Source organism: Cynocephalus volans, chromosome 6, assembly GCF_027409185.1.
Source record: "Cynocephalus volans isolate mCynVol1 chromosome 6, mCynVol1.pri, whole genome shotgun sequence".
NCBI classification, from domain to species: Eukaryota; Metazoa; Chordata; class Mammalia; order Dermoptera; family Cynocephalidae; genus Cynocephalus; species Cynocephalus volans.
Window position 1 is genome coordinate 69,960,531 of NC_084465.1, and position 27,222 is coordinate 69,987,752.

General features: G+C 34.7%; 1 protein-coding gene across 1 annotated transcript; it reads right to left on the reverse strand.

The window, feature by feature from the left end:
• Window positions 1-4,117: 4,117 nt before the first annotated feature.
• Window positions 4,118-26,697, reverse strand: SEM1 (SEM1 26S proteasome subunit). The gene is made up of 3 exons (XM_063100910.1): window positions 26,511-26,697; window positions 10,622-10,715; window positions 4,118-4,318 (listed from the first exon to the last, which is right to left on the reverse strand). Exons 1-3 carry the CDS (start codon window positions 26,584-26,586, stop codon window positions 4,276-4,278), a joined length of 213 nt encoding a protein of 70 aa, XP_062956980.1. The 5' UTR covers window positions 26,587-26,697; the 3' UTR covers window positions 4,118-4,275.
• Window positions 26,698-27,222: the final 525 nt, after the last annotated feature.

The window sequence follows — 27,222 nt, forward strand, 5'->3', positions numbered from 1 at the left end:
CTAGTGCTGGTGGGCTTCTTGCATCAGGCAGAACTCTAAGATCCTGGGGTAGGAGGGTGTGGACCCAGAGGACTGGTGTGCTCCCCCCACTCTCTGCTGGCATGGATGGACTCTGTGCTCCCCAGTTCCTATCCTAAAATGGTGACATCTAGCAGTAGCCTGGGACCGAGGAGGGTGGGGGTGACTCCATGTGTAGTTCACCTCTGGAAAAATACAGTTGTGTGGGCTCTTAGCTGCTCCACACACTGCACTTACTGTGAGGGCCACACTGTTATCCTGCAGCCTCATTTGCAGGCATCTACAGTAGGAGTAGGCCTGCCACCTGTCCTCCCCTCCCCTGCCTACCTTGTCCCTACAGTACAGGACTTTTCCAGTCTCTGTGCTGGTCCTGGGTCCTAGTCAGGACTTTCCCCTGTTCTTCTATGTTGCTGTTTGTTTCAAGCTTCCAGGTCTTGGGAGGGGGGAAAGGGTGTGTTCCTCACTGTTTAGCTGGATTTCCTTTGTTTTCTCCTATACACTAATATCTGTTTGTTGCTTTGGGCTTTTTTTGCATTAGAGGCGAGGCCTGGCTGCCCCTAGTCAGCCATCTTGCTAGGAAAAAAGAATGATCTAAATTCTAACAAGATCCCTTTTTCTCCCAGAATAGATTGTAAGTCAGAAAAAGTAGGAGGGAGACAAGTTAGGTGATCATTGTAGTAGATCCTAATGAACAACAGGAGTGGTTTAGACTAAGATACTAGTAGTGGGAATGAACAGATTGTGGATACATTCGTTAACATGTTTCTAGGTGCAAGTTGCCAAATATCCATACTAAGATGTCTTAAATAAGAAAATTTGCAGGCTTATTTTACAAGAAGACTAATCCTAGTGGAGGATCAATGACATCGTCAAAGAATCACATTTTTCCAGACTTTCTAATCATCTTTGCCCTCAAACGGGAACGGTTGTTAGATGACTGCCAGTAGCAATTGAGACTGGATGCTCCCAGATTTATATCATGAGGAAAAGGCCGGTTTTATGTGGCTATTTAATGAGGCAGGATCTCTTTACCAGATGCTCCTAACCCTTTTGTTTCATTGGCCCAAACTTATTTAAGCTTGTCTATTCCAATTACTTGCAAGGCAGATGGAGTTACTAGGATTGGCTTAAGATTAAGCAGAGCCCACCTTCAGCTGAGAATGGTGTAGGCTTGCCTTGAGTCACACCTATGTGATACCTGAAAGGGGAAAATGAGGATTTGTTAGGAAAGAGGAAGGGAGAAATGGATGCTGAGTAGGCAAGCAGTGGTATCGACTACACGGAATATTGTTTGGAGGTAGAATTGACAGAGCTTGCCAATAGACTGAATACTGGAGAACAGAGGATTCAAGAATGGTTCCTATATTTTTGGTTTCAACAACTGCAGAAAAGGTAGAAAAAGTGGGTGTACTTACTGAGATGTGAAAAACGAGAGGAAAGATCAGGTTTGAAAAGGATAACCATGGCTCTGTTTTCACCAAGTTAACTCTAAGATATTCATTAGACATTAGAGAGACAATCAAGTTATTAGTTGAAAATATGAGTTTGGAATTTCAGGGACAGGCCAAAACTGAGAATAGAGATTAGAAATCATACATATGGAATTTTTTTTTAAAGCAACTGAGACTGGATGAGATTACTAAAGAGAACATATGGATAGAGCAAGAAGAAAACTCAGAATATACCATATAATCTTTCAAAAGGGAATACGCTCATTATGATAATCCTCTAAATTAAACACTTAGTGGGAATAGGATGAGGGGACATAGCATCCCATGGCAATTCTAAGCCAAGGCCTAATGAAAAATGTTGACTATTATTACATCTACAAAAAATGTTTGGAAAGAGATTATTAAAAATGGCAGGGGAAAAAGAGGGCATTATCACTAATAGAAACATTTATGTATCAATAAAAACTTCTACCATGGAACAAATTTGCAGTAAACTTCATTTCTCCATATATTCACTCAACTAAAATTTAAGCACTTAGGTGGAAGAGACTATATGAGGTGCTTTTGAAAGAGAAATCTCAAGTCATATAAAATAGTCCCTGTCCTTGAGTTTTTTCCCACTTCATAGCTGAGTGAGTATGGGCAAATTATTCAGCCTCTTGATGCTTCTTTTTTCACTTGTGAGATGCAGATGACATTACCTATATCTCAGAGTTACTATGAAGATTAAATTGAAATATAAATAGCTAAGGACAATGCCTGTTTATAGTAAGCAGCATAAAAGCATTAGGAGGTAAGGAGACTTTCATATAAGCACTAGCATGGCTCAGTAGGGAAAGAAAAATAAAGCATTTATTTATTACCACTATACTGAGACCATCACATGTTATTCAGTTCAACACTGCAGGTATTCTTTCCATTTTACAGAACAGGAAAAATGTTATCAGGCTGCTTTCAAACTTGCTTGAGATAATAAACAGCTAATAAGTGGCCTAATTACGAATCACACTTTGATCTAACACCAGAACTCATGCACTTTCCAAAATATCTAAGAGTTTAGAAACCTGGTTTCTAGTCCTATATCTAAGAGGAAACCTAAGAGTCAGGAAACCTTGATTCTAGCTCTGTATCTGACACCTGTTAGCTATGAAATCCTGGGCCCTTTCACTTCCTAACTTAATGTTTCTGAGACTGTTTTCTATTTGATAAAATGTTTACAGTAGGCAGGCCCCTCCTGCCTGCTTCACAGGGTTGTTGCAACAATCAAAAGTTAGAGCAAGCTATAAACTGTAAAATCTCATAATTTTCTTCAGCTACCTGACTAGTTTCACTTCCTTCTCCCAATGTGCTTCATCATCTTTATGCCAACACCAATTTTCAGGTACCCAATCCTTAACAAAGAAAACCACCTAAACTAAATTTTGATACTTAATTAAGGACAGATCACTTTGGATAACTTCAGCCAGCCCAATTCCTATGAGGTTTCACAATTGTACCTCGCCAATTTAAACTCAAGTCATATGAGGTGGCCTTTAAACTCAAGTCATATGAGGTGGCCATCACTCTGGGAACTGATCTGACACTGTCAAGGTGACACTGATATGAGGTCTAATGGTGACCCTGTAACCACTGACCAAAATATTGAAAAATTATACATCAAAGTATTTCTTAGCCTGTCACAACATTAACACAGCTGCCTGTGCTTCACTGTACTTACAAAAATGTCACATATATATGGTGCTTTTACACTTTCTGAAGTTCTTTTGTGTTCCTTACTCCATTTGATTCTCTCGCAGTTGTCAGGTAAACAAGGCAGGTTTATACTTAAGAGGAGAAAACATATTTATGTTCAAAACCATTTTGAAGCAGAACATATTTCAGGTCACCAACTCCTATTTTGATGTTTGTACTGCATTATGTTACATAAATTTTACATTTTAAATTACTCAACCGTACTGATGATTCTACTTCTTGGTAACACATTTAAGTTTGAAAATATTGCTAACAAAAACTGTACATTAGATCCATTCTAAGTCTTATCAGAAAGAATCCTTTACAAACTAAATTAAATCTCCCACGCACAAAGGTAGACTGGCAACAGTAACCATTTTGCAGAAACTTAATTGTACTAAATGGATCTACTATATAGAACCTGAGAATATGCACATGTTGATAAAGTATCTTGAGACCAGCTCCCCAGTTTTAACAGAAGAGACTGTTCTTAAAACTGTGATCATACTACCCTGGATTTTAAGCACTAATAATACTCTATCAAACATTAATAATATCATTAATGGTTCAGGAACTAAATTACAGCAATTTAAAATGATTAATATTTTAAAAACACAAGTTTTGAAGGGTCACCTTATAAATGTCAGTAAATGTTGCCTAAGCTATCAAAATAAAGATGAAATTAAAACTCAATGTGATATAAGAGAGGTACCTTATAAAATAGGACTAACATTTAATTTATGTTGTTTAAGAAAAGTACTGAATTGAAAATTAGATGAATTTGAGCCCCAGATCATTTAAAAAAAAGTTTCATAACATGGAATTTTACTATCTCTATATAATAAAGTTCTGGAAAATCATGAATAGAAAATTAATGATTACAGGCAAAAGATGAAGACTTCTGAACCAAACCAAGATTAGACCAAAACATTTATTTGTTTTTTTGTTATAAAACCAAAAATAAATCCAAGCAGATAATGAAATAAACATTTTTTAAGTGTTCCATCCTGGGTTCTCTGTCCTAGAATTTGGTAAACAGTTCAAGTTTAGGTTACTTTCACACTTCTTCTGGACGCTATGAAGTCTCCATCTTATAACCATGTTTCTCTAGTTCGGCTCTACAATAAAACACAAAGAATAACATCATTAGGCATTCTTTATGATAAATTAAAGAAACAGATTTTTTTTAGAAATAATACAATCAATAAATAAATCAATGAGCTAAGCCTGGGGTACCAATCAAAAATACTAACAAATAACTTTTAGTCCCTAGAAATAAACCTACACATATAAGAAGGAAAATGGATGTGAGTCAATATAATACTAGTAAAATTTTGCTTTTCCCATTAATTAACTTGTATTTTATCTTAAAATTTTTCTTATTTTTCTTATTTTTTAATTTTTCTTATTTTTTCTTATAAATCTATTCATGGAAGAAATGAAGCATTTACTAATAACCTCCAAATACTCTCCTAAATACCATACAAACGTTCTTTACCTAATACATATTTATAAATAAATTTTGAGAGTCATTACCTTATGGCTAAGTATGCAAGACACTGATGTCAAAACCTTTAGGGATTTATGATCATCATAATAGGTAGTACTGTTATATATAGAAAGAATAGTTAGATTGCTTTCTATACTGAAATATATCCATTGCTCTAACCAAGAAAAAAATTACTAATCAAATTTAAGGGTGTATGAAAATTTTGTGCATTAACTCTATGTTAGCAAAATAAATATAAGTCATAAAATACTAAATAAATGTTTACTTTCCTAATTTTAAATGTGGAGGAAAATCTCAAAAGTTTATATGGATATAAATATACACACATAAAAAAGATGCTTTTTATTATTTTAAATAATTTATCCAACCTGAAGTTTCAATCATATCTTGAAAATGTCAACTCCAACTGCTGATCTGCCTTGTATAAAACATTTGCACAAAAAACTGTAGCCCTATACTCAACTCCAACTATTTAAACTACCATTCCAAATGTCACCAGCAAATTATCTGCCACATTTCAAATTTTATAAAAGTTAATGACAAAATTATTGGGGGCGCCAATCTATGATAAAACATTGTATAAATGTCCAAAACACTGCATAAATGTATGAAAGTAGGATTAATATGTTTTACATCATTACATCCAATAAGATAAAAAGACATTTGTTCTCAAATAAAATTTGGTTTAGATACCACCGCACTGTCTTATACAAACACAATGCAAAAATCACATGGTGAAAATGATGCATAACATTTATTATTGATTTTCCCAAACTCCTTTGCTTTCCTAAAAATTTTAAAGTTATTTATAATACAAATACTAACCTAATTTCCATGGTTATATCAAGGCCAGAGATTATTCAAATAAATTATCCTTGTTTTCGGCTTGAGTATAGATTGCAGTGTGGGTTGGTGGTATAAACACCGGATTAGGAGTCAAGAGACCAGTGAAAGTCTTTGGACCCTAATTTGCTAAGGTAAACTAAATTGCTTCCTTGGGGCTTCTCCCTGTACCCTGAGAAAATTGAAGATTATAGTATCTGTCCTTCATATATAACGACTTAGTTCCTTTGTTTTGAGGGCTAAATGAGAGAAAGTTATACAAATGAAATGTAGTATTCACATAAGGACCAAGGGAAAGGAAAAGCTAAAAGCTTCTATTTTTGTTATCACAGAAAGTTCTTCAAATGTTTCCTACAAAAACTTGTTACCAATCTTTACTGAATGTGGTGATTGTCTTTGACTTCTATCTCGTGCTAAAATTTTATATCTTTCCTATTTAAAATGAAAATAATTTTAAAACTTTCTAAAACATTAGTTTTCTGCTTCCTTTTACAAAATCCCTAGATTATTCACTTTCTCTTATTTTAACAAAAAAAGCACACCATGTTCAAACTAACATTTAAATAACAAGTGCACCAAATTTGTCCTTCAGGTTTGTGTCTATTTGCCTTCTTGATGGGAGGTTGTCAGTCACTGATTACAACTATAAATCATTTACAAACAAAAAGGAAATGATGAAATGCTTCTCTATCAGCAAAATTCTTAGACAAGGTGAAAAGTTCTTTGCTAGAATTTATGAAGAATCCAAAAGAAAAATAAATCAAGGCCACTAAGTACAAACACAGAACAAAAATACTAATATATGAGGCTGCTGAATGGAAAAAATTCAACAAAGACAACAGAGGGAAATAAACCCAGTACAACTGGAATGATTTCATAGGACACACATAGTGAATGAAGATTATCTGAAACAAAAGCAGTAGCATTCCTTTTTTAAGAAAACAAGAAAAAAGACTAATAGCCACTAGTAGGCTTGAAAATTTCTCTTATGATCCAAGAAACTACTTGGCTTTACAAAACAGGCTATATCTGACATGATAAATCAAGAACTGTACTGGCTTTTTGTAGTTTTTAGGTAAGATGGGACACAAGGTTGAGAAAATCAAAATGCTACCTATTACTACTGATACGCAGAGAAACAAATGATATCAGAAGCACCACCAACAAAATGACTTTTAGTTACCTGGAGACACAGGAAGCCTTACTATTTCTACTTCTATTTGTTAAAGATAAACTGAAAGAAAGAGGAACATGTAGAGTGAGCAGCCTGCTATACAGACAGTTTTTATTTATTTAACACATACTTACCATGTTCTAAGGACCTTACACATATTAACTCATTTAATCCTTATAATAATCCTATGAGTAAAGTACTAATTATCATCTTTTATACATGAGAAAAATGAGTCACAGGAAGGCTAAGTGACTTGCCCAAGGTTTGTATGGCTAAATAAGAGGCAGATCCAGGGCTGGACTCCAGGCACTTTGACTCGATTCTAGAGTCTGATCCGCTTCTCCAAAGTTAGATGGGATTAGGACCCAACAATGTCAGAAAACAGTAAAACACGTTCTTTACCATGGCTTATGATAACACATGAAGGGCCGCCATGCATTTTACAAAGACTAGGAAGAACATCTTTGCAGAAGACTTGTTAATCAAGACAAACTTTTTAAAGTGACGATTGTCTAAGGCTGTATTACACAATATGGTAATCAAGTGTGGTTACTTAAATTAAATAACAAAAAATTCAGCTCCTCAGGTGCACTAACCACATTTCACGTGCTCTGTAGTCATATGTGACTAATGGCTTTTGTATTGGATAGCACATCCTACAGAAGAACATTTCTATTACTACAGTAATGGACAGTACTATCTGACAGTACTGGTAACTTATCAATGACCTTAGTCGGAAAAAAAGTCATGACTCGAATAGGGAAATGGAAAGGAAAACCTTATTTACTAAGGGAGGTATCAAGATTTATATACTTATGGGAATCAACAAATCTAAAGACAGAAATATAACACAGAACATGAGAACACTGTACAAGTGCATTATAAAAACAGTAAGCCGCAAAGAATATATGGATAATGCTGTCAAAGTAAAAAGGCAAGATATAGTAGTGACAAGAAATCCAATTATCCATACATTTACTACTAAAAGACCCCTGATAAATATCATGGTGAATATATTCAATAATGAAAGACACAAAAGAAACAAAAACTTTGAAGAAATTTAACTCTTTTGAATAGCAAAGAAAAAAACCTCATTTAGCTATAACTTTATAAATTTTGAAAAGATATCAGAAAAAACTGATATGAGTATATGGTTAAGAATACGCAATAGTGATAAACAGCACTCAAAAGCCTGAAAATAAATATCCTAACAGCTTAATATGACTCCAGTGAAGAAGAAAGGGAGTGCATACATTTTTTTTTAAAGGTGGCAAGGTGTTCTCAGATGTGGCTCAGTTTTTAAAAGATATAAACCAAAGATAAATACAAAAAGAAAGTATGAACTTGTACACACAGAATTAATTTGATCCCAGAATTGACTGAGATCTGTAAAAAGAACAAAAAAGACTTTTGAGAGCCATATATTGATCAAGAAGAATAAGAAAGAATAGGTCCAGTGTTTGGAATAGATGGTGTAATATTAACAGATTTTAGAGAAAAAGCAAGATTACTGTTCAACAGCTATCATTTTTATCCATAAAACTGTAAAAGGAAAACTAAGATAACTCCAAACTTCATTTAAGTAATCTAAAGTCTCAGGCCTCTGAATAATTACATATCAGGGTCCTGGAAGAACCAATATAGTCAAAAATCAGAATCAGCAATCTTTGAGAAATCACAGAAAATTGTAAAAGTACCATTGAAAGGTAAATTGTACTATTTCCAAAAAGGAGAAAAAGGAGAAGTGTAAAATTTTCAGTCTCCAGCAAAATTCTTTTTAGTCTTTAGAATGTAGGGGTTTTGAGCCCATTTAAAAAAAAAAAAATGCAGTGTAGGATAGGCGCTATTGTATCACTATTAAAAATAAATTTTAAAAATGTATTACAGATGATTTCACTTCCTTTTTGTTTTTTGGTTTTTTTTAAAAGATGGCCCATAAGGGGGATCTTAACCCTTAACTTGGTATTGTCAGCACCACGCTCTCCCAAGTGAGCTAACCGGCCATCCCTATATAGGGATCCGAACCCTTGGCCTTGGTGTTATCAGCACCACACTCTGCCAAGTGAGCCATGGGCTGGCCCTATTCACTTCCTTTTTGAACAAGCATACTAGACTAGAAAATTAAAATACTGCAATAGACCTTCTTCTCTTGATTTGAGCAAAGTATGTGGCAGTCTACTTAGATATCCTTGTGGCTAAGACAGATAAACACTGGTTGAATCAAAATAAAATTAGGAGGGAAAGAAGTGTCTTTGACAAATGGGGCTGGTGCAACTGTATATTTACATGCAAAAGAACGAGTTGGATCCCTATTTCACACCATATACAAAAATGAACTCAAAATGAATTGAAGACCTAAATGTAAGAGCTAAAACTATAAAACTCTTAGAGGAAAACAGGATAAATATTCACTACCTTAAATTTGGCAATGAATTCTTAAATATGACACCAAAAGCACAAATAAGAAATAGATAAGTTGGACTTGGTCAAAATTTAAAACTTTTGTGCACAGGGCACCATGAAGAAAAAGACAACGAAACGAATGGGAGAAAGTATTTGCTAATCACATATCTGATAAGGGTCTAGTATCCAGAATATGTAAAGAAGTCTTACAACTCAACAAAAATTAAGACAAACCAGTTTGAAAACGGCCAGAGGCCTTAAATAGACTTTTCTCCAAAGAAGATATACAAACGGACAGCAAGCACATGAAAAGATTAGTTGCTAGGGAAATACGAATCAAAACCACACAAGATACCAATTTACATCCTTCACTTATAGAATGGCTATAATCAAAAAAATGAAAAATAAGCTTTGGCAAGGATGTAGAGATATTGGAACCTTCATACACTGTTAGTAGAAATGTAAATTTGTTCAGCCACCATGGAAAACAGTTTGGCAGTTCCTCAAAAAAATAAACATAGAATTATCATTTACTCCAGCAATTCCACTTCTAGTTATACCCAAAAGAAAACAGGTAGTCAGACAAATACATGTATGTTCACAGCACCATTCATAACAGCCAAGGTGGAAACAGCCCAAATGTCCATCAGATGATGAATGTATGAATATAATGAGATATCCAGACAACTGAATATTATTCAGTCATAGAAAGAAGTAAGTACTAATACATACTACAATATGGATGAACCTAGAAAAAATGTGAAGTGAGAGAAGCTAGACATACAAAGTCACATATTGTAATGATTCCATTTATATGAAATACCCACAGTAGGCAAATCCAGAGATAGAAAGCAGATTAGCAGTTGCCAGGGGCTGGGAGAACAGGAAATGTGAAGTGACTGCTCAATGGCTAAGGTGTTTTCCTTTTGGGATGCTGAAAACACTGGAACTAAATAGAAAAGATAGTTGCAAAATACTGCAAATGTAGTAAATGCCACTGAATTGTATACTTTAAAATTGTTAATTTTACATTATATGAATTTTACCTCAATAAATAAATAAATAAATAAAATCAGGTAGATTCGTGCATGAATATGAAAAAAGTACATGTCCACAATTCCAATCTCCATTCCAGTTTAAGAATCACCAATCTATTGGATCCTAGTACTGTATGATTCTAACTTCTGCTAAGTTATTCTATATTGGTAGGAAACTAACACTGATAGAATTAAACACACAAGGATACATAGCAAATATGCTTCTATTTAACTATCTTTGTTAAGAGACTACAAGCAACAAAAGCTGTATGCAATTATACAAAGCAGTCATGTTTAGAAACACAGGAGACAAAGGCAATGTCTTACTTTACATAATTTGAAAACCTATATTGAAGATTAAGTATCTTTTAAGAAGTCAATTATCTATGTAAATTACATATTTCATTCTTACAATTATTACTAAGCTGTAACAAAAATCTGATTTAAAACTTACCGTAACTGATTGGAGAAGTCATCCTCTACATTGTCATCATCCCAATTATCCTCCCAGACATGTGCATCTTCATCTTCATCTAAACCAGCCCAGTCTAAAAACAGAAACAAATGCTGTCTGAATATTTCTCATACATTATTTTCACAATTACAAAAACTTCAGAAAGTTTGCTACTGAATATATTCCCACAATTCAAAAACAGCTAATATCACATCTATGAGAAATGGTAATGTTTCTCCTCACATCTGAAAGTTTATGCTGTCTTGTTCTCTCAGTTCTTGAATTTGCAGATAATCTAAAACAGAAGTTAACGTCAAAAAATTAAAGAATTAAAAAATTCTACTTGCCATAAAAACTATTATAATTTCAGGAGGATATTTACTGATTTTTCTTCGAGCTCATTTTTATAAGGTCTATTTCACAATCTTTTAAATACAGCATTAATAATCCTAAAGCGAGTTGAGTAGCAGGAAAATATCAGCGTGGAATTCAAAACTGCTACTTGTAAAAAAAGGATAACTCATATACAGATATTAAGTAGACCAAATTATAAGCCACCACTAGTATTTGGCTAATATTATCAATATAACATTTAGATTTTTAAAGAAAAGATAAATATAAATATACATAAGTAGGAATGCTGTAGTTTTTAGTTTTCTAAATTTTCTTTTTTCTTCCTTCCCTTTAAGAGGTGATGGGGGGGGGGCGTTAAATTGTGATTTCAGCTTTTGTTTAGAAGAGAGAAGAAATACTTATATAAACTAACATCTTCAGGCAGTCTAGTACAAGAATAAGGAATATCTATTGAGAGAACAATAACAAAGAGCACAGAACTTATTACAGACCACTAGATACACAAGTAGAAAGGAATTAACAATAGGACAGCTTTCCCTCAACCAAACCTTTAGTCACTAATGTTTCAGAAACCAAGGAGCATACAGTAAAATATAAGCTGCCTTCCACACTTCGCTTCCCTTATGCTCTTGAATACTACTCTTTGTGGAAGAATGCTCCAATTAGGAATGCATCACTGATTCATGCTCTCCTTTAGTGCCTCCCTGAGTGTTATATTTTAGCAACATGTTTTTGATTTCCAAATCTGTCTCCACTGCAGAACTCTCCCCCTTGAACTTTAGAATTCTACATACAACTGCCTACTGGACACAAGCTCAACATGGCCACAACTTAACTCATTATCTTCAGTTACCTATCTCCTACCCCCAACCAACATGCTTTCCTGGCCTAACTAGGGAAAAACACAAATGCATCCAGTCAGTCATACCAGGTGCCACCAGAGGAGTCTTCTTAAATTTCCTTCTCTATCCACGTCCAGCCCATTTTATACCCTAAATCATTCTCAAATTTATCCTCAACTCTCTATCCCTATCACCTCTGCTCTAGATCACACATTCACATAGCCTTTCTCACCTATACAACGGCAATATTCTTCTAACAGATTCTTCTTGCTTCTACTCTCTTGATCCTGATAAAAAAACCTAGCCTCCAGGGTGATTATGTCATTATTGTACTCTTTTCATTTTAATTTTATCAAACTATCCAGGAAGCAAGAGAGTTTATGCATACCTTGCTCTCCTCCTATTTAACTTGACCCTCCTGCTACAATCTTAACACGGCTTTACATTTTACCACAAAAAAATATGTATTATACTACATAATACAATTGTTTCTAAAATAAAAATATTTAAAATTATTTAACATTCAAGTCCGCTGGAATGACTCCCCCATGTTGGTCATGTGGTTTCAACTACGCTCTTATACACATTCCCCCAATGTGAAAGCCATTAATGAAAATGACCCACAAGATCTTCATCTTTATTCAGCCCTAACTTATACTTCATGTTTTGAAATTGCTTAAAATTTTCTATTCATCAAACATTTCATGCTGTTCCTTATTGCTCTGGCTTTGTGCCATCTTTTGAACCTACTACTTGGCCTGACCTCTACTTATCCTAAATTAGCTCAAATATCATTCATTCCCCTATTAAAAGTAATCATACCTTCCTGAAGAAATCACTGATTCTAGATCTGGGCCATGGAAATTACTAGGTAAGTCTGGGATTTCTTTTTAATGCCAGAAAGTATGTCAAAGGGCACAGAAACTGGCTTAACAGATAAAATACTGAATTAAAAAAAAAAAAAAAAAGATCCATTAGTCTACAGAAATACTTGAGAGAAAGAGAGAAGATATGAATGAGAATGCTCTTCTTTATAGTTCACAGCTATAAACATAAAACAAAGGACAGAACTAGAAAATCAACATTTTGCAATTCCCCAATGCAACCTAGGAAAGGATCAACAATAATGGACACTACATTATGAGGAGAAAAATGTCTGGATAACAGTATAATTATTTACTCATTACAAAGGGGGAAATGAAGAGACTTAGTGGTGACCATTTTAATCAACTGATAAAACTTAGCATCACCAATAAATTGGGACAATTTGACATATTTCTTGATGTGATGCAATAAGAAACATGTATCACCTCTATAGTACTCTTGCTAGATATGTGATTCTGACTCTAATCATGAGGAAACTATCAGGCAGAAGGCAGCGCTTTCTACAACTGACCTCTTCAAATAAATCAATGTCACGAAAAACAAAAAAATGGAGAGGAACTGTTCTAGATTTCAAAAGACTAAAGTGATGCAACCACGAAATATAATACGTAAGTAAACTAACTGGACTGAGAAAAAAGTAATGAGACATTTTTTTGAACAGTTGGTGAAATGTGAATACAGATTGTGTATTTGGACAATATTATTGAGTTAATGTTAATTTTCTTAGTCATGACTGTGAATTTTTTTTAGAACACAATGTTCTTACTCTTCAAGACATGAGAGCTAAAATATTTGAGTCAAGTGTCATTTTGTTGATATCTTACTTGCAAATAGTTCTCAAATATATACATTTGATATATAACATTTCTATCGCATATGTGACAGAAATAAAGAAAATATGGCAAGATGTTAACAATTTATGAATCTAAGTGTTTGTTCTTCTCTCACCTTTTCTATAGAGTTGAAAAGTTTCAAAATTTAAATGTGGGAAAAATAGGTTTTTAAAAAAATCAGCTTAGAAATCATCTCCTCTGGAAGCCTTTTGTGTATATCTCTACAACAGCATTTATACACTGTACAATCATAGTTGTCATTTTATATGTCTATTTCCAAGACTAGTATCTGAGCTTCTTAGAAGTAACTCTATCTTCTTTATTTTTGCAATTCTAAATGACAAACAGTACCCAGTATATGAATAACATGGTTGTGGAAAAAAACAACATAACACTAAATCACAATTAACAATAAAATTGGATCTTGTATATTTTTGTTTGATCCCCTCCCCTCCATCCAAAAAAACAGTAATTATGAGTTACACACTCTCTCAAGTATGTCATTAGTTTCATCTTAGTTACTTACTAGACACATGGCTAAGAACATTTCAACCTAAAAAGAAAATAACTAAATAACAAAAGGTTTGATTTAGGCTTTTCTGATTAGGTACATATAGACTTAAAGCTACTCAACAATGGCTCATAATATCATTTTATTCCAGTTGCATTATGTACCAATCAGAAAAATTTTAAATAGATATATATCATCGTCATCATTTAAGAATAGAAGAAAAGTACCTTTAATTACCTAGTCCCCAAAACCAGAAGCTCGGGAGGCATCTTAGCTACTCTTTATCCTTTGACTATCACAGTCAATCACATCCTTTCCATTTCAAGTCCCAAGTATCTCTAGTTAATCACCCCCTCCCTATTCTTATTGCCATGATGTCAATTTAGGAATGATTATTCCTTTCATGGACTATTACTATGACTTCTTTTTGTCCCCTCCACCCTAATTATACAAAGTTTATACCCCTCCCCTACTGCTACCTAAAATAACCACTACCATTCCTGTCAGGTACTATTCAAAACCTTCAGGTAAGAACCACATTTTACTAAATTGGCAACTCTAATGCCTATAGCTGAATGTCAGGCACACAACAGATACTCAATAAAAGGTTGGACATATGAAGCTACATTTCTCAAGTTCCCCCTCCCTCTGATCAGCCAAACAAAACAAAACAAAAAAAAACAAAAAAAAAAAGGAAAAAGAGGCCAGCATATGGTTTCAACAAAGCCAAGAGAATACATTTCAAGGCAGGAGAAATCAACAATATCATGTACTATGAATGAGTTGTGTAAAATTCTCAGTTGTACCTAGTGTAAGAGTGCTTTTGAAGACAATGATCACCTCATTCAATGCTCCCCTAAGAAAGATCAAGTGGGAAATCTCTTTAAGACCTCAAGAGTAAATTTCTTTAAACTCATGCTTCAAAAGATGAGTTTCTTAGGCAATTTATTTCGTGTTGCTAGGAAGCTCAGTCAAATGCATGCCTAACTTTAACCATTGTGTGGGGCAATCAATCTGTATTTATCAATAATAACTCCCAATAATCAAAAATATGATTTTTACCTGAATAAATTCTTTTATACCCCCATTAATATTATTATTCTCAAAGAAGTAATATTGCAATTATCTAAACTGAAATTCTATACTATTCTCTGAGGTCCTTAATAATAGTAAGTAATCCAGAATTACAGGTCAGTAACTAAATTGACTGGACTAGAGATATCCTAACATTTTTTCCTTTCTTGTAGGAGCACCTTGAAGCTCAAATTGAACATTTTTATTCTCTCACTGTTTATGAAACTGAAAACATTTTATAATGAGAGTAGATTAAGAAGTTAAAGAAAAGGAAAGTATATTCAGCATTTCCCTCAGTCTACAGAATGATCAGACAGCTATTGAAATCCTTTTTTTATCTATCTGTCTGTCTGTCTGTCTAGATAGACAGATAGATATAACTACTCCCAAAGCTAAAGACACATCAAAGGAATAACATTTCTGTCCCTTTGTAGACAAGTAACGTTACTTAGTTAAGTCAATAAATAGTTAGTAGGCATAGGGATAAAATAGTACTGTTATGCTCACACTGTCATTACAATCAATATTACTATCTACATTATAATGCTATAGATAAAACTTTTTTTTTTTGTTCTTCTAAGAACAGAGAAATCTCAGATAGGAGCTATTTTAAGACAAAAATAAAGGGAGACAGAAATTGTAGTATTAAGTATACAAGAGAGGACTCATAAGTAAAAGTGGTATAGGGTGCAACTTAAGATCAAATTTTAAATTAAAAAGGAATCTCATTTAAAACAGTAGATATGTTTCTCTGTAACACTAAATCACCAAAAATCAACTAAACAATTTTAATTTTTAAAATTAAAATTGAACAAAAGCACTTTAATCTCAAATTTATCTTATATAAACTCAGATTCTTGTCTGTTGAACTTGTAATGGAACAAAATCTATCATACCTTTTATAGCAAGTGAACACTGACTACGATGCTTTTCCTCCACATTTCCTCCAGGCTTTGCAACCATCTAATAATATTACTGGAAAGCTTAGGTTTTTTGTTTTTAGTTTTGTTTTACTGACACTAAAGCCTTCCTGTATAAAAAACTCACATAAAACTAACGATTACATTAAAGTGCATTATAGCAAAGTTTGGCTTTATACTTCCAGTTTTTCCAAAATGGCTAAACTGAGGATTGTTTAAAACTGACTTTTAGAGATAGAGAAAGCCTTAAAGATTATGGCACATCATACCTCTTTGTTGAAAGCCATCACCATTACCACTACCAAAAAACATAAAGTTAAGATTGCCTTACAAGAAATTATTTTGTTAACTTTTTTCTACCTTTATTCCCAGACCTCAAATACCAGGTTTTAAAGATGCTATTTAGGTTGAGTCTAGAAACACAAATTGTCAAATTAAATATCTGTTGTACATTAAATATCTGGATACTACATTCTCAAGTAAAGGAGGTGACATCACTCAAGTAACATGGAAATGTTCTTAAGGTTCTAAGACACCAAATCTCTAGTGAGTCTAAACCACTTCCAACTAACCAACTTATTGAACTGTTAACTAGGTAATTTCCATCTACTCTGCTCCCTAAAAAGGAAATGATCATGTGTCAAAAGATTCAACCTAGAAATGTGAAATAGTATTTATTTGACACTTTTCTACTAACCTTATAAGTCTTTGAAAAATATTGTAGGGCCTTAATTGTCTTTTAAAGCAATTGTCTTTTCAGGAACAGCAAAATTACAGGCCCCAGGAACTTTTACTCTAATTATGATTTAATTCAAAATGATGATTTCAATACTGTTATTATTTGATGTCATTCAAATGTCTTCAAGCTGGCTTTATTTCTTTGAACTCTGAGAGACAAAACATATGGTTGGTCCTCAGTATCCATGGGTTCCACATCCATGAATTCAATCAACTATGGATCAAAAATATTTTTTAAAACATGCATCTTTACTAAACATGTACAGACTTTTTTTTCTTGTCATTATTCCTTAAACAATACAGTATAACAATTATTTACATTGTATTTGGTATTATAAGTAATCTAGACATGATTTAAAGTACATGGGAAGATGTGTATAGGTTATACACAAATATTACACTATTTTATATCAGGGACTTGGCATCCACAGATTCTGGTATCCATGGGAGGTCATGGAACCAAATCCCCGTGGATACCAAGGAATGACCTACCATTGTACCAAATGCCTCAGAGAATCACCAACAAGAAACCTAACAGAGTCAACCTGTTTCGTAAAAGTGCCAATCCTTAATTCAAAAAAGTCAAAATTCTTAACATAATACAGGAGATACTAGCTGTAACAGTATCTTCTTTTTTTAAGAGTGGTGCAATTTTTAGTTTGTCAAGTAGAACTCTGACAATCATTTAGCATAAGGATAAAACATCTCTCCCTCCTTTCACAACCATCTCATGCTATTTTAATGGCAGGGAAAGGAAAGGAATAGGTGGATATAAAGTTCCAAGAAAAAAAAAAAAAAGCTCACTAACGAGGGAAAACAATACTGTGAATAAGATTTTATGTAGAATAAATAAACTTATGTAGAAATAAATAACCTTCTTTTGCATTACAACTTATTAAGCATTTAAAATTATTTAATAAGAGCACTATTAAGAAAACTAGTGTTCATGCTGACAAGCCAGAATCTATAAGCTATTTCAGACGGAAACTCCAAAGACTTTGTTAACTAGAGTTATGTACTAAACTATATTACACAAATAAGTTAAGTGATAAGATAATAAGTGATACCCCCAAACATTATTTCCAGCACTTGGTAAGTCCTCCATCATACTGTACATACATGTTACGATATATGTAAGTTACGATACATGTAAACTCTACTAAGTGCATGTAAAACATAAAAAAGCTGTGACTGTTGTAATCTCTGGGTTTAGCTTACATATCTTGTAATACATTGCTGAACTATTTTAATTTTCAATTATAACACTACACTGATAACCATGCAATTTTACTTGATCACTCGTTTTTAAAAACTCAAGTCCAGAAATAGTTTCTATTTTTTTGACCAGTAAGGGGATCGCAACCCTCAGCACGGTGTTGTCTGTACCACGCTTAGCCAGTGAGCACATCAGCCATCCCTACATAGGATCTGAACCCACGGCTTTGGCGCTACCAGCGCTGCACTCTCCCGAGTGAGCCGTGGGGCCTGCCCCAGAAACAGCTTTTTAAAAAATAAAATCAAGAAAGGATATTTGATTCATGTCTAATGCCATCCTTCAATATGTAGATGACCTAATAAAGTTACACACTTTCAACACTAAATGCATTGCCAGAATTGTGATTAATCGTTTAAATAACCACATCTGTGTTTACTTCAATGTGTAGGATTCCAGATGTGTACTGGTTAAAAAAAAAATTACCATATTTTAAAAAGTCAGAATTGGAAATAACCAATAACAGATGCCTAATACATACATTTCTAGCAATTCTTGATTATTTAAGATGTTGTCCCAAATTTGGCTTTCTTCACATTTGCCAATTGAGAATTACATCTATGACTAGATTTAAATTTCAAAACTCTGAACTATCAAAGATCTCACATAACTTCATCTCTCAAAGTCTTACCTTGACATTTAAGTGTTAAAAGGGTTTCTCTCAACTTAGAAAATGTTTTTAATACTTACTCTCCCTACCCTCCAACATATATTCCCAGATTTCATAAAAGTATGCAGTATACCACATTGGAGAAAAGTAAAGAGGAAATTCCATTTATAGTAAATAGCATTGCAAATGTTCTATTTTATATCAATTTTCAGAGCATCAAATTATTGTTTCATAACAGTAAAGCTACTCCAAAAATAAACCAACCTAATCTCCAAGTTTCTTCAAATAAACAATGTGTATGTATAGGCAGAACATTACATGAAGAGAAATATACTAAATTATACACTCACCATCATAGGTGAGTGTAAAAGAGAACAACAATAGCTGCAAACAACATTATTACACTCATGAGTACGATAATGAAACCACACCAAATTAGTCATTCTGAGATAAACTTACGTGTTCGTGGTTAGGCTGTACAAAACAAATTAACATTTTTCCTAAAATTTATTTCTGTAGGTTCATGATACAAACACACTTATACCCTATAGATCTAATGTCTATTCAGTGGCTAAGAATCCATCCAGTACCTAGCATAGCACCACTGAACTACTATATTTTCTTTAACAAGAACCAAAACTGTTAGTGGGGAATTTCAGAACAAAGGAAAGCAAGTCACAAATAATGTTGCTACCTGGTCACTGGTGAGTGTTCAATTATTTGTGCTGAGGCGTATGAAACAGAGGCTCAAAATAATTTACACAACCATTTATAATTATTCTTACATTAAAAAATAAGGGAATTCAAACACAGTTCTTTTCATCAATAATAAAAAATTATATATATCTCTCTCTATATATATTATATACATATAAAAATTATACACATATATACCTGGCAGAATGGCTCCACTTTGTTGGTTCTCTTTTGTGATTGTGCTTTTATTTTTCTTTAATTCTAAAAAATTTCCAAAAGTCATTACTCTCAACTTTCCAAGCCCTCGTGCCCTCACCTCATCTTGATTCTGTTATTCTGATCCTCCTTCGTGTTACTGGGTCAAAGGCATACAATCTGAACTCTAGCATTCAAATTCTTAGACAAGCAAGTATAAAATCATAACTCCAGATTTAGTCGTATTTCCAACATCCCACATCAAACTAGTTGCCAAAGCTCCATCAAATCTACCTCCCTTGTTATTTTTGCATCACTCCCTTCACTTCACTACTATATTAACCTTTTCCGGGTCCTTAGTCCTCACCTGAGTTATTTCAACAATTTGCAAATTAACCTCCTTGACACTGGTCTCTATCTTTTCAAATTAATTCTGTTGGCTTAAAGTTTCCTAGACAAGCTACTGCCTAAAGGAAACACACATCATAAGCAAAACATGCAACCAAACAAAAAATAAACAAAAAATCTCACTATTCATCTACTTAAGAATAAGTCCAAACTAGTCATTTGGCTTAAAGCTTTCCATGATTAGGCCCAAATTACAACTACTATTTCACAGGCAAATAAAATACATATACACATTTATTTTCCACCTCGAAGCATCTACTCCTTTTCCCTTCGTCTGGAAACCTCTTTCCTACATTTCTGTTTTTTGAAAGCTCTATTCAAATGTTGCTACCTCATATTGTACATAACCGGAAATAATTTTCCCTTCTTTTGGACTGCTGTTACACTTTACTATTAGTTTAATTTTTTTTCCTCCACTAGAAGGAAACCAAATACAATCTTACTCAGAAGCCCAACAGATAAGATAGACAAAAGCAAAATTGCTCTGATTTAATTGCGGGACGGGAGGGAAGGACTTGGAGTCCCACCCCAGGATAAGCATCTCCAAAATACTAAAGAGCTACAGCTTGGTGTGAAAACCTCTGGTCCATATCTCCCTTGACATTTATATTACTTACTAAGTTCAAAGACAAATATCTACATCAGGAGTCAAATTTGCTCCAGTGCAGCCTCTAGTTAACAGTGACCTTGGGTAAATAATTTAATTTTGCTGAGCCCCAGGTATAAAACCTACACCTCATAGAGCTGCTATAAGGCCTACATGAGATCACATATCTAAAACACTTGGTATTGATAAATTGTAGCTAATATCATTCTCTGCACCCCTCAGTACCAAATTTATAGGAAAGACTCAACAAATACATATCAAATGAATAAATCATTTATTATGTGCTAATCACTGCAAGGGAACTTAAAGGGTGAGGGAGGTGAGCAGAGAAACATGTTCCAGGATATGAAAAGTAACCATTTAATAGTGGTTACTACTGGGGCATGTAAAACTTTTGGGGAGAAAGGAAGGGAGAAACAGTGCTTTTACTTTTCAATTTATATTCTTTTATAGGTTTAAATTTTTACTCTAAGCACTTACTTGCATAATTATTTTATACTATAGAAATATTTTTAAAAAGAAACTAGCATGAGTCGACAAGATAAAAGTTTATGAATGGTAGATTTGAACCTAGTTCTGATTCAACATCCACCACACTTATTCCATCTCAGGGTTCAAAAAATTTATTTTTACATACAATTGTCAATAATGGACATTCAGTAAGTACTCTGCCATTCACTACATAGACTATATATTTTTTCTTAAAAATGTTTAGTTAACATGAATTCCCCATTTCTTGCTACCACCATATAACTAATTTAAAAGTTTGATGGTACTATTTATATGTTCACTATATTATATTTAATAAAAGTAAACAGCAAAGCCCCTTTTGGCACTAGGTAAACTGACTAGCTTAGTGTTGGACATAGTCAATATTGGTGATGTCTGCCTTCTACATTTAAGATTCTAAGGAACCCTTCTGTTGACTCCTTAGTCCAGTTGAGATATATGTACCAGTTGGTATGTACATGTACTTCCAAAAAATGGCATTTTTCATAGGACAATTCTTCCTTGTGCAGGACTGTCTATACAAACACACATTTAAAATACTTGGCCTCTGCCCACTAATGCTGGCAGTTTTTTCACACTCACATCTGTCAAGTGAATGTGACGACCAAAAACATTACCCTGGTTAAGAACCACTATAAGATGTCCTATTTCGTTAGGCACAGGTGAGAATGCCTCAGTTATTCCAGAATACTGGCAGCATCAGGGAATCACCAGGCTGTTGTCTGCCTCAACAGATTCTTGAGGGATGGGTGGGGTGCAGAGGTGGGTCCTATTCTGATTCCTTCAGACTATATAACAGTTTTACTGGTTATAGAAAAATTACAGAATACTTACTATAATAGAACTGTCTTGCAAATACTATTGCTGGTGCAGGCAAACTCAATTTCATTTTAAATATTCTAAATAAGCTTTTCCTTCAAGAAAAAAAAAAAAAAACTCAATTCTAGCACATGAAAAACAGAATAAAGCATCTAAAAAACCACTTGTTTTCTTCACACTTTTACTCTCATCCATTTCTAATTGTCAGAGAAAGAAACTAAAATATTTTTTAAAAACTCTTACAATAAATATCTCTCTGATATGAAAAAGTACTCCAAGTTTCAAATAAATTATAGTGTACTTCAGTTTTAGACCCCACTCTACTACCACAACTTAAATGTATAATAGATGAAAAATGAAATCTTCCCTAGACTTTAAGTTGCTCTCCAGTTCTAAAATTCTAACCATGTCAAAGCCTCTAAAACGATACTAAAATCAATCATGCCCAGGAATTTGGACATTTTCCTTATAAAGCCTATTCTCAATCAGTTTAAATAATCAAGAAGTTGGAGAATATGCTTCACAAAGATCGTAAACATGATTTTTTAACAGTTCCTGCTTAATGACCAGTAGATTACACACAGACCAATTAGTGTAACTGTGAGGAACTGCCAATGTAACAAGACTGAGACTTAATAACAGAGGGAAAAAATAAAAGGAGCATTTGTTCCTTTGTACCTTCAGAGAATCATTCCAGATATTACATTTCACACTGAAGAAAAACGATTCAGAACAATGAGGCCTCCATGAAAATGTGTTATCTTAGTTTCCTTTTGAAAATAAAAATTCTCTTTCCTTAAAATGACTAAATTGGCATCCTACAAACAGGTTCTTTTCAAGGATGAGATGTAGCAACAATACTCCCAAAAGATGGACAATACATTAGTCAGACCATGGATACATAATTTCAGTAATGACTTTCAAGTGGCAGGCTTCATACTGTAGTCTCCCTTATCTGAGGTTTCCCTTTCCAGTTTCATTTACCTGAGGTCTAAAATTATTAAATGACCATTCCAGAAATAAACAATTCATGAGTTTTAAATTGTGCTGGGCTGGCCAATTAGCTCTGTTGGTTATAGCATAGCCTTAAAACACCAAGGTCACGGGTTTGGATCCCCATACAGGTCAGCTGCCAACGCGGTAAATAAAGAAGAAGAAATTGCACTCACTTCTGAATAGTGAAAGTACTACTATGAAATCTCCTGCTATCCCACTCCATCCCATCCAAGACATGAATCATCCCTTTGTCCAGGTTATCCATTCTCCAGATACTACCTGCTGTTTAGTCATTTAGTAGCCCTCTCTGCTTATCAGATCGACTGTTCTGATATCCCAGTGCTTGTGTTCAAGTAACCCTTACTTAATAATAGCCCCAAAGTGCAAGAGTAGTGATGCTTGCAATCTGGAAATACCAAAGAGAAGCCATAAAGTGCTTCCTTTAAGAGAAAAGGTGAACATTCTCAATTTAATAAAGAAAGAAAAAAAAATTATATGCTGAGGTTGCTAGGATCTTTGGTAAGAATGAATCTTCTATCTGTGAAATGAAGAAAGAAAAAAGAAATTTGTGCTAGATTTGCTGTCGTACTTCAAACTGCAAAAGTCATGGCCACAGTGCAAGATAAATGCTTAGTTAAGATGGAAAAGGCATTAAATTTGTGGGTGGAAGAAATGAACAGAAGCCTGTTCCAAATGACGGCAATTGCATTCAGTACTATCTGTGGTTTCAGGCATCCACTGGGGCTCTTGGAATATATTCTACACAGATAAGGGCTGGCTACTGTACGTAAGTTACCCTAGACAGTGGACATTATCCACTTTCTGGAGCACCTGAGACTCAACAAAGTCTTTGAAAGTAAGACCTCCTATGGACTGCAGAGATGACTACAGGCTGACTTAACAGCAATTTTAATTTGTATTTTTTACTGAGTCTGTCAATGGCATATTTACCATAAAGATAATCACGAGAAAAAGAATTTTCCAAAGATGAGAAAGAACTTGAAAGTAAATCAGAGCATTAATAATTGCTGAAAACTCAAATACCAAAAGATTGAAAACAGGCGACTGTTTAAAGTATTGGTTTTCAAACTTTAAAGTACATACAAGTCTCTTAGGAATCTTGGTAAAGTCCAGACTGATGCAGTAGGGCTAGGTTTAGGAATGAGATGCTGTGTTTCTAACAGGCTCCCAAGCAATGTCAAGACTGCTGGTCCATCTATCACACTTTGAGTAGTAACAGAGACTCTAAATCACAACTAGGCCAAAACATGAAAGAAATGTACCATCTCAAAAGGGAAATAATTATTTGGTGATATTTTTCCAAGTTGTTTTTTTTTGGTTTTGTTTTATCAGAGCAGTTTTCATTAGTAAATTTTGAGTGGTTGTTTCACCCAGTGGGCTAAATTCAGTATCCAGTAAAATTTCCCTAATTCAAATTAGGTAAAATCCATCTAAATCATAAGCCAAAGAAGAAACAGAGAAACTTGAACCATATAAAAGCATTTAAAATGTTGTTTCTCATTTTAAAAGTGTCTCAAATGAATTAGGTTAATAATGGCTCCCCAGTGTAGAGTAGCGAAGCTTGCAATCTGGAATTAGGATTCAATTCAATCTGGAAGAAAACGAATATTCTGTAAGGAGATGAATAAATGGTGAATTACTCAACACTAATAAACCAGTTTGTTCTGAGTCCTTTGTCTTCAGAAAGAATATTTTGTGTGTTTTTCCTTTTAACTTTAATGAGTTTTTCTCTTTTTTACCTATGTAACTACCAACATTTTAAACAAATTACTGCTCACAACATAAACTCAGAACAAGGACAAACTACACACTGTAAAAGCTGATGAATAGAAGTTGCTGAAAAAATCAAAGGTATCATTAGGTACACAGTTGTCTCTAGGTCCTTTTTAAGTGGTCAATTCTCAACTAACTACTTAAATTAAATGCAGGTTCATTGGTTCATTCATTCAACAAGCATTTATTGACCACCCACTACATGTCAGGCACTTTGCTAAATATTAGGGATAATGTTTGGATTGAGGAGTCAGACAGACCTTTCAGATCCTGGCTTGGACACTTAATGGCAAGTTGTTTTGTTTGTTTTCACCTCTGAGCCTGTTTCCTCACGGTGGTGGTAATAATTTGACCATTTGATGTAAATAAAGTGCCTAACATTGTGCCTAGTATAGATAAATTATTCGTAATAAATGCTATTCTAAATAGGAAGTTTGCATAAGTAGAGGATTCTGTCCTCAATAAGCCAGTTTTCTACTACATAGCTCTAAGTTGGAGGATTATAAACTAACTTGAAAATGAGGTAAAGAAAACATGACAGAACAGATAAATCCCCTACAAATACAAAAAGCTAACAATCTCCACAATCTATAATGAGTTCCAGAACTGAAATGTGCTTTGGGTTAGTTTATGAGTTTGTGGAGTATGCATACTAATGTCCTCCTCCATTAAACAAAGTAATAGAGTACACTATAAATACACAGAATGTTCCAGCTATGTGGTTTTATGCACAATAGGATCATGATGGGGTATACAACCTAGGATAATTTTAGTGAAGCAGTAATCGCCTGATGCAACATATATGTACACCATTAACCACATTTGTCTTCCTACCACCTTCAGACAGGCTACCCAACAGTAACCTTTTCTTGTAAGGTAAATATCTGCCAATCCTATTCATAGCAATTAGCCAATAAAGTTAACTGGCAACAGTGCTCTAACAAACAGGAGTACAGCTAAAGTTAAACGCTTTTGTGTCAATCAGACCAGGTGTCCCAATTACAGTTTCATCATTTCTAGCCGGTTATCAGACACTAGGCACATTTCTTAATCGTTCCAAGCTTCAGTTTCTTTACCTGAAAAATGGTAATACTAGTACCTACTTCCTGTATTTGTGAAAATGAAATGTTAATACAAGCAAAGCACTTAGACAATTTCCTAAAAACAGAGCAGTCAGTCAATAAATGTTAGCTATTCGCTATTAACTACAATCAGAAAACTAAAGTTAATCTTTAGGGTCTTAAACTTTTAGAATATAAAGCCTTAAACTCACGTTAGTTAAAAGTAAAGTAACCAAAAATGGCGAGGAACAGGAGTAAAGCAAAAGGTGTACTCTAAGCGCCCAACTCCTGATCCTTCCATTCTACTTAAGATTCATTTGCTAACGTCCTAAAAGTAAGCAACACTGGCATAACTAGGGACAACAATTTAACTCCAGAAAGGTTTAAAGGCAAAGGAAGACTGCTAAACCAAAAGAAAACAGGAGGAAAGAGGCAATGTAGACATGAACGAGGTGGTGGGTAACCGGCTGAAGAACGAAGGGACCAACCATCCCAGACCCCCCGCGAAGGGCCCAGGATCACCGCGGCTCCTCCCAGAGAGGAAGCAGAAGCCATTGGGCCTCGCTGCTGAGTGCCACCGTGACACCCCGAACCCGAAGCCGGGGCGCACGGAGGGTCGCGCGTCAAAGCCTCGCCTGCCGGCCGCGGAAGTGCAGACTAACTGCGGGTGCCCCCGATCCGGGCCCGACCGTCCCCGTCGCCTCTCCCCGGAGGCCTGAGTCACCGTCCCCGCGGCCCAAGAGCCGGGGGCCCAGCCGGTTACCTTCGGCAGGGAACTCCTCGAACTCGTCGTCCTCCTCTAGGAGACCCAAATCTACCGGCTGCTTTTTCTCTGACATCGCGACCCTTCGCGCCCAATGCTTCCCAGATGAATAGGAAAGTTGGAACCCCCCGGTCTTCTCAGGGCAGCCACCACCGCCGAAGCCAACTCCGAGGCCGGCTCTACCATAGAGACTCGAGGGAAGAGCTACGGGAGCAGCGCGAGGAATGCTGGGATACTGGAGGTCCGCCCCGCGCTTCCTGCGGGTTTAGCAGTCCTTCCGAGTTAGAAAGCTAAATTGTTTTCGGTCTTTAACTTCTTATCGTACTCTCTCAGTTGCCAAAGTTGCGATCAACGTAGGTTTCCTTTACTGGAAAAGGCTCATCATGTGTAAAAAAATTAATCACCTTTACTTGGTTTACAACTGAGGAAGGAAATCTACAAAGTGACTGCTGACATTCATCATCCTTACAAATGCCAGGCCCTTAACATACTTCAGGGACCTGGCGTCCTTAAATCAGTTCCCTAAATACGGTATTAAATATCTCCACATCACAGAAAATTCAGGTTCAGAAAGAAACAGCCAAAGTCACTCAGGTAGTGCTAGATAATCTAAATGCAGATTCGTTTGCCTGACTCCCGTCTCCAAACTTCATTATGCAATGTTTCTTGGTGGTGGAATTACTTGGTGCTAAATAGCCTGTGAAATAAAGTG

Coding starts and splice junctions, on each gene's coding strand:
- SEM1 (XM_063100910.1), bottom strand. CDS start 26,586: ATGTCAGAGAAAAAGCAGCCGGTAGATTTGGGTCTCCTAGAGGAGGAC. Junction 10,716..26,510: donor CGAGGAGTTCCCTGCCGAAG/GTAACCGGCTGG, acceptor TTCTGTTTTTAG/ACTGGGCTGGTTTAGATGAA. Junction 4,319..10,621: donor GACTTCTCCAATCAGTTACG/GTAAGTTTTAAA, acceptor GTTTTATTGTAG/AGCCGAACTAGAGAAACATG.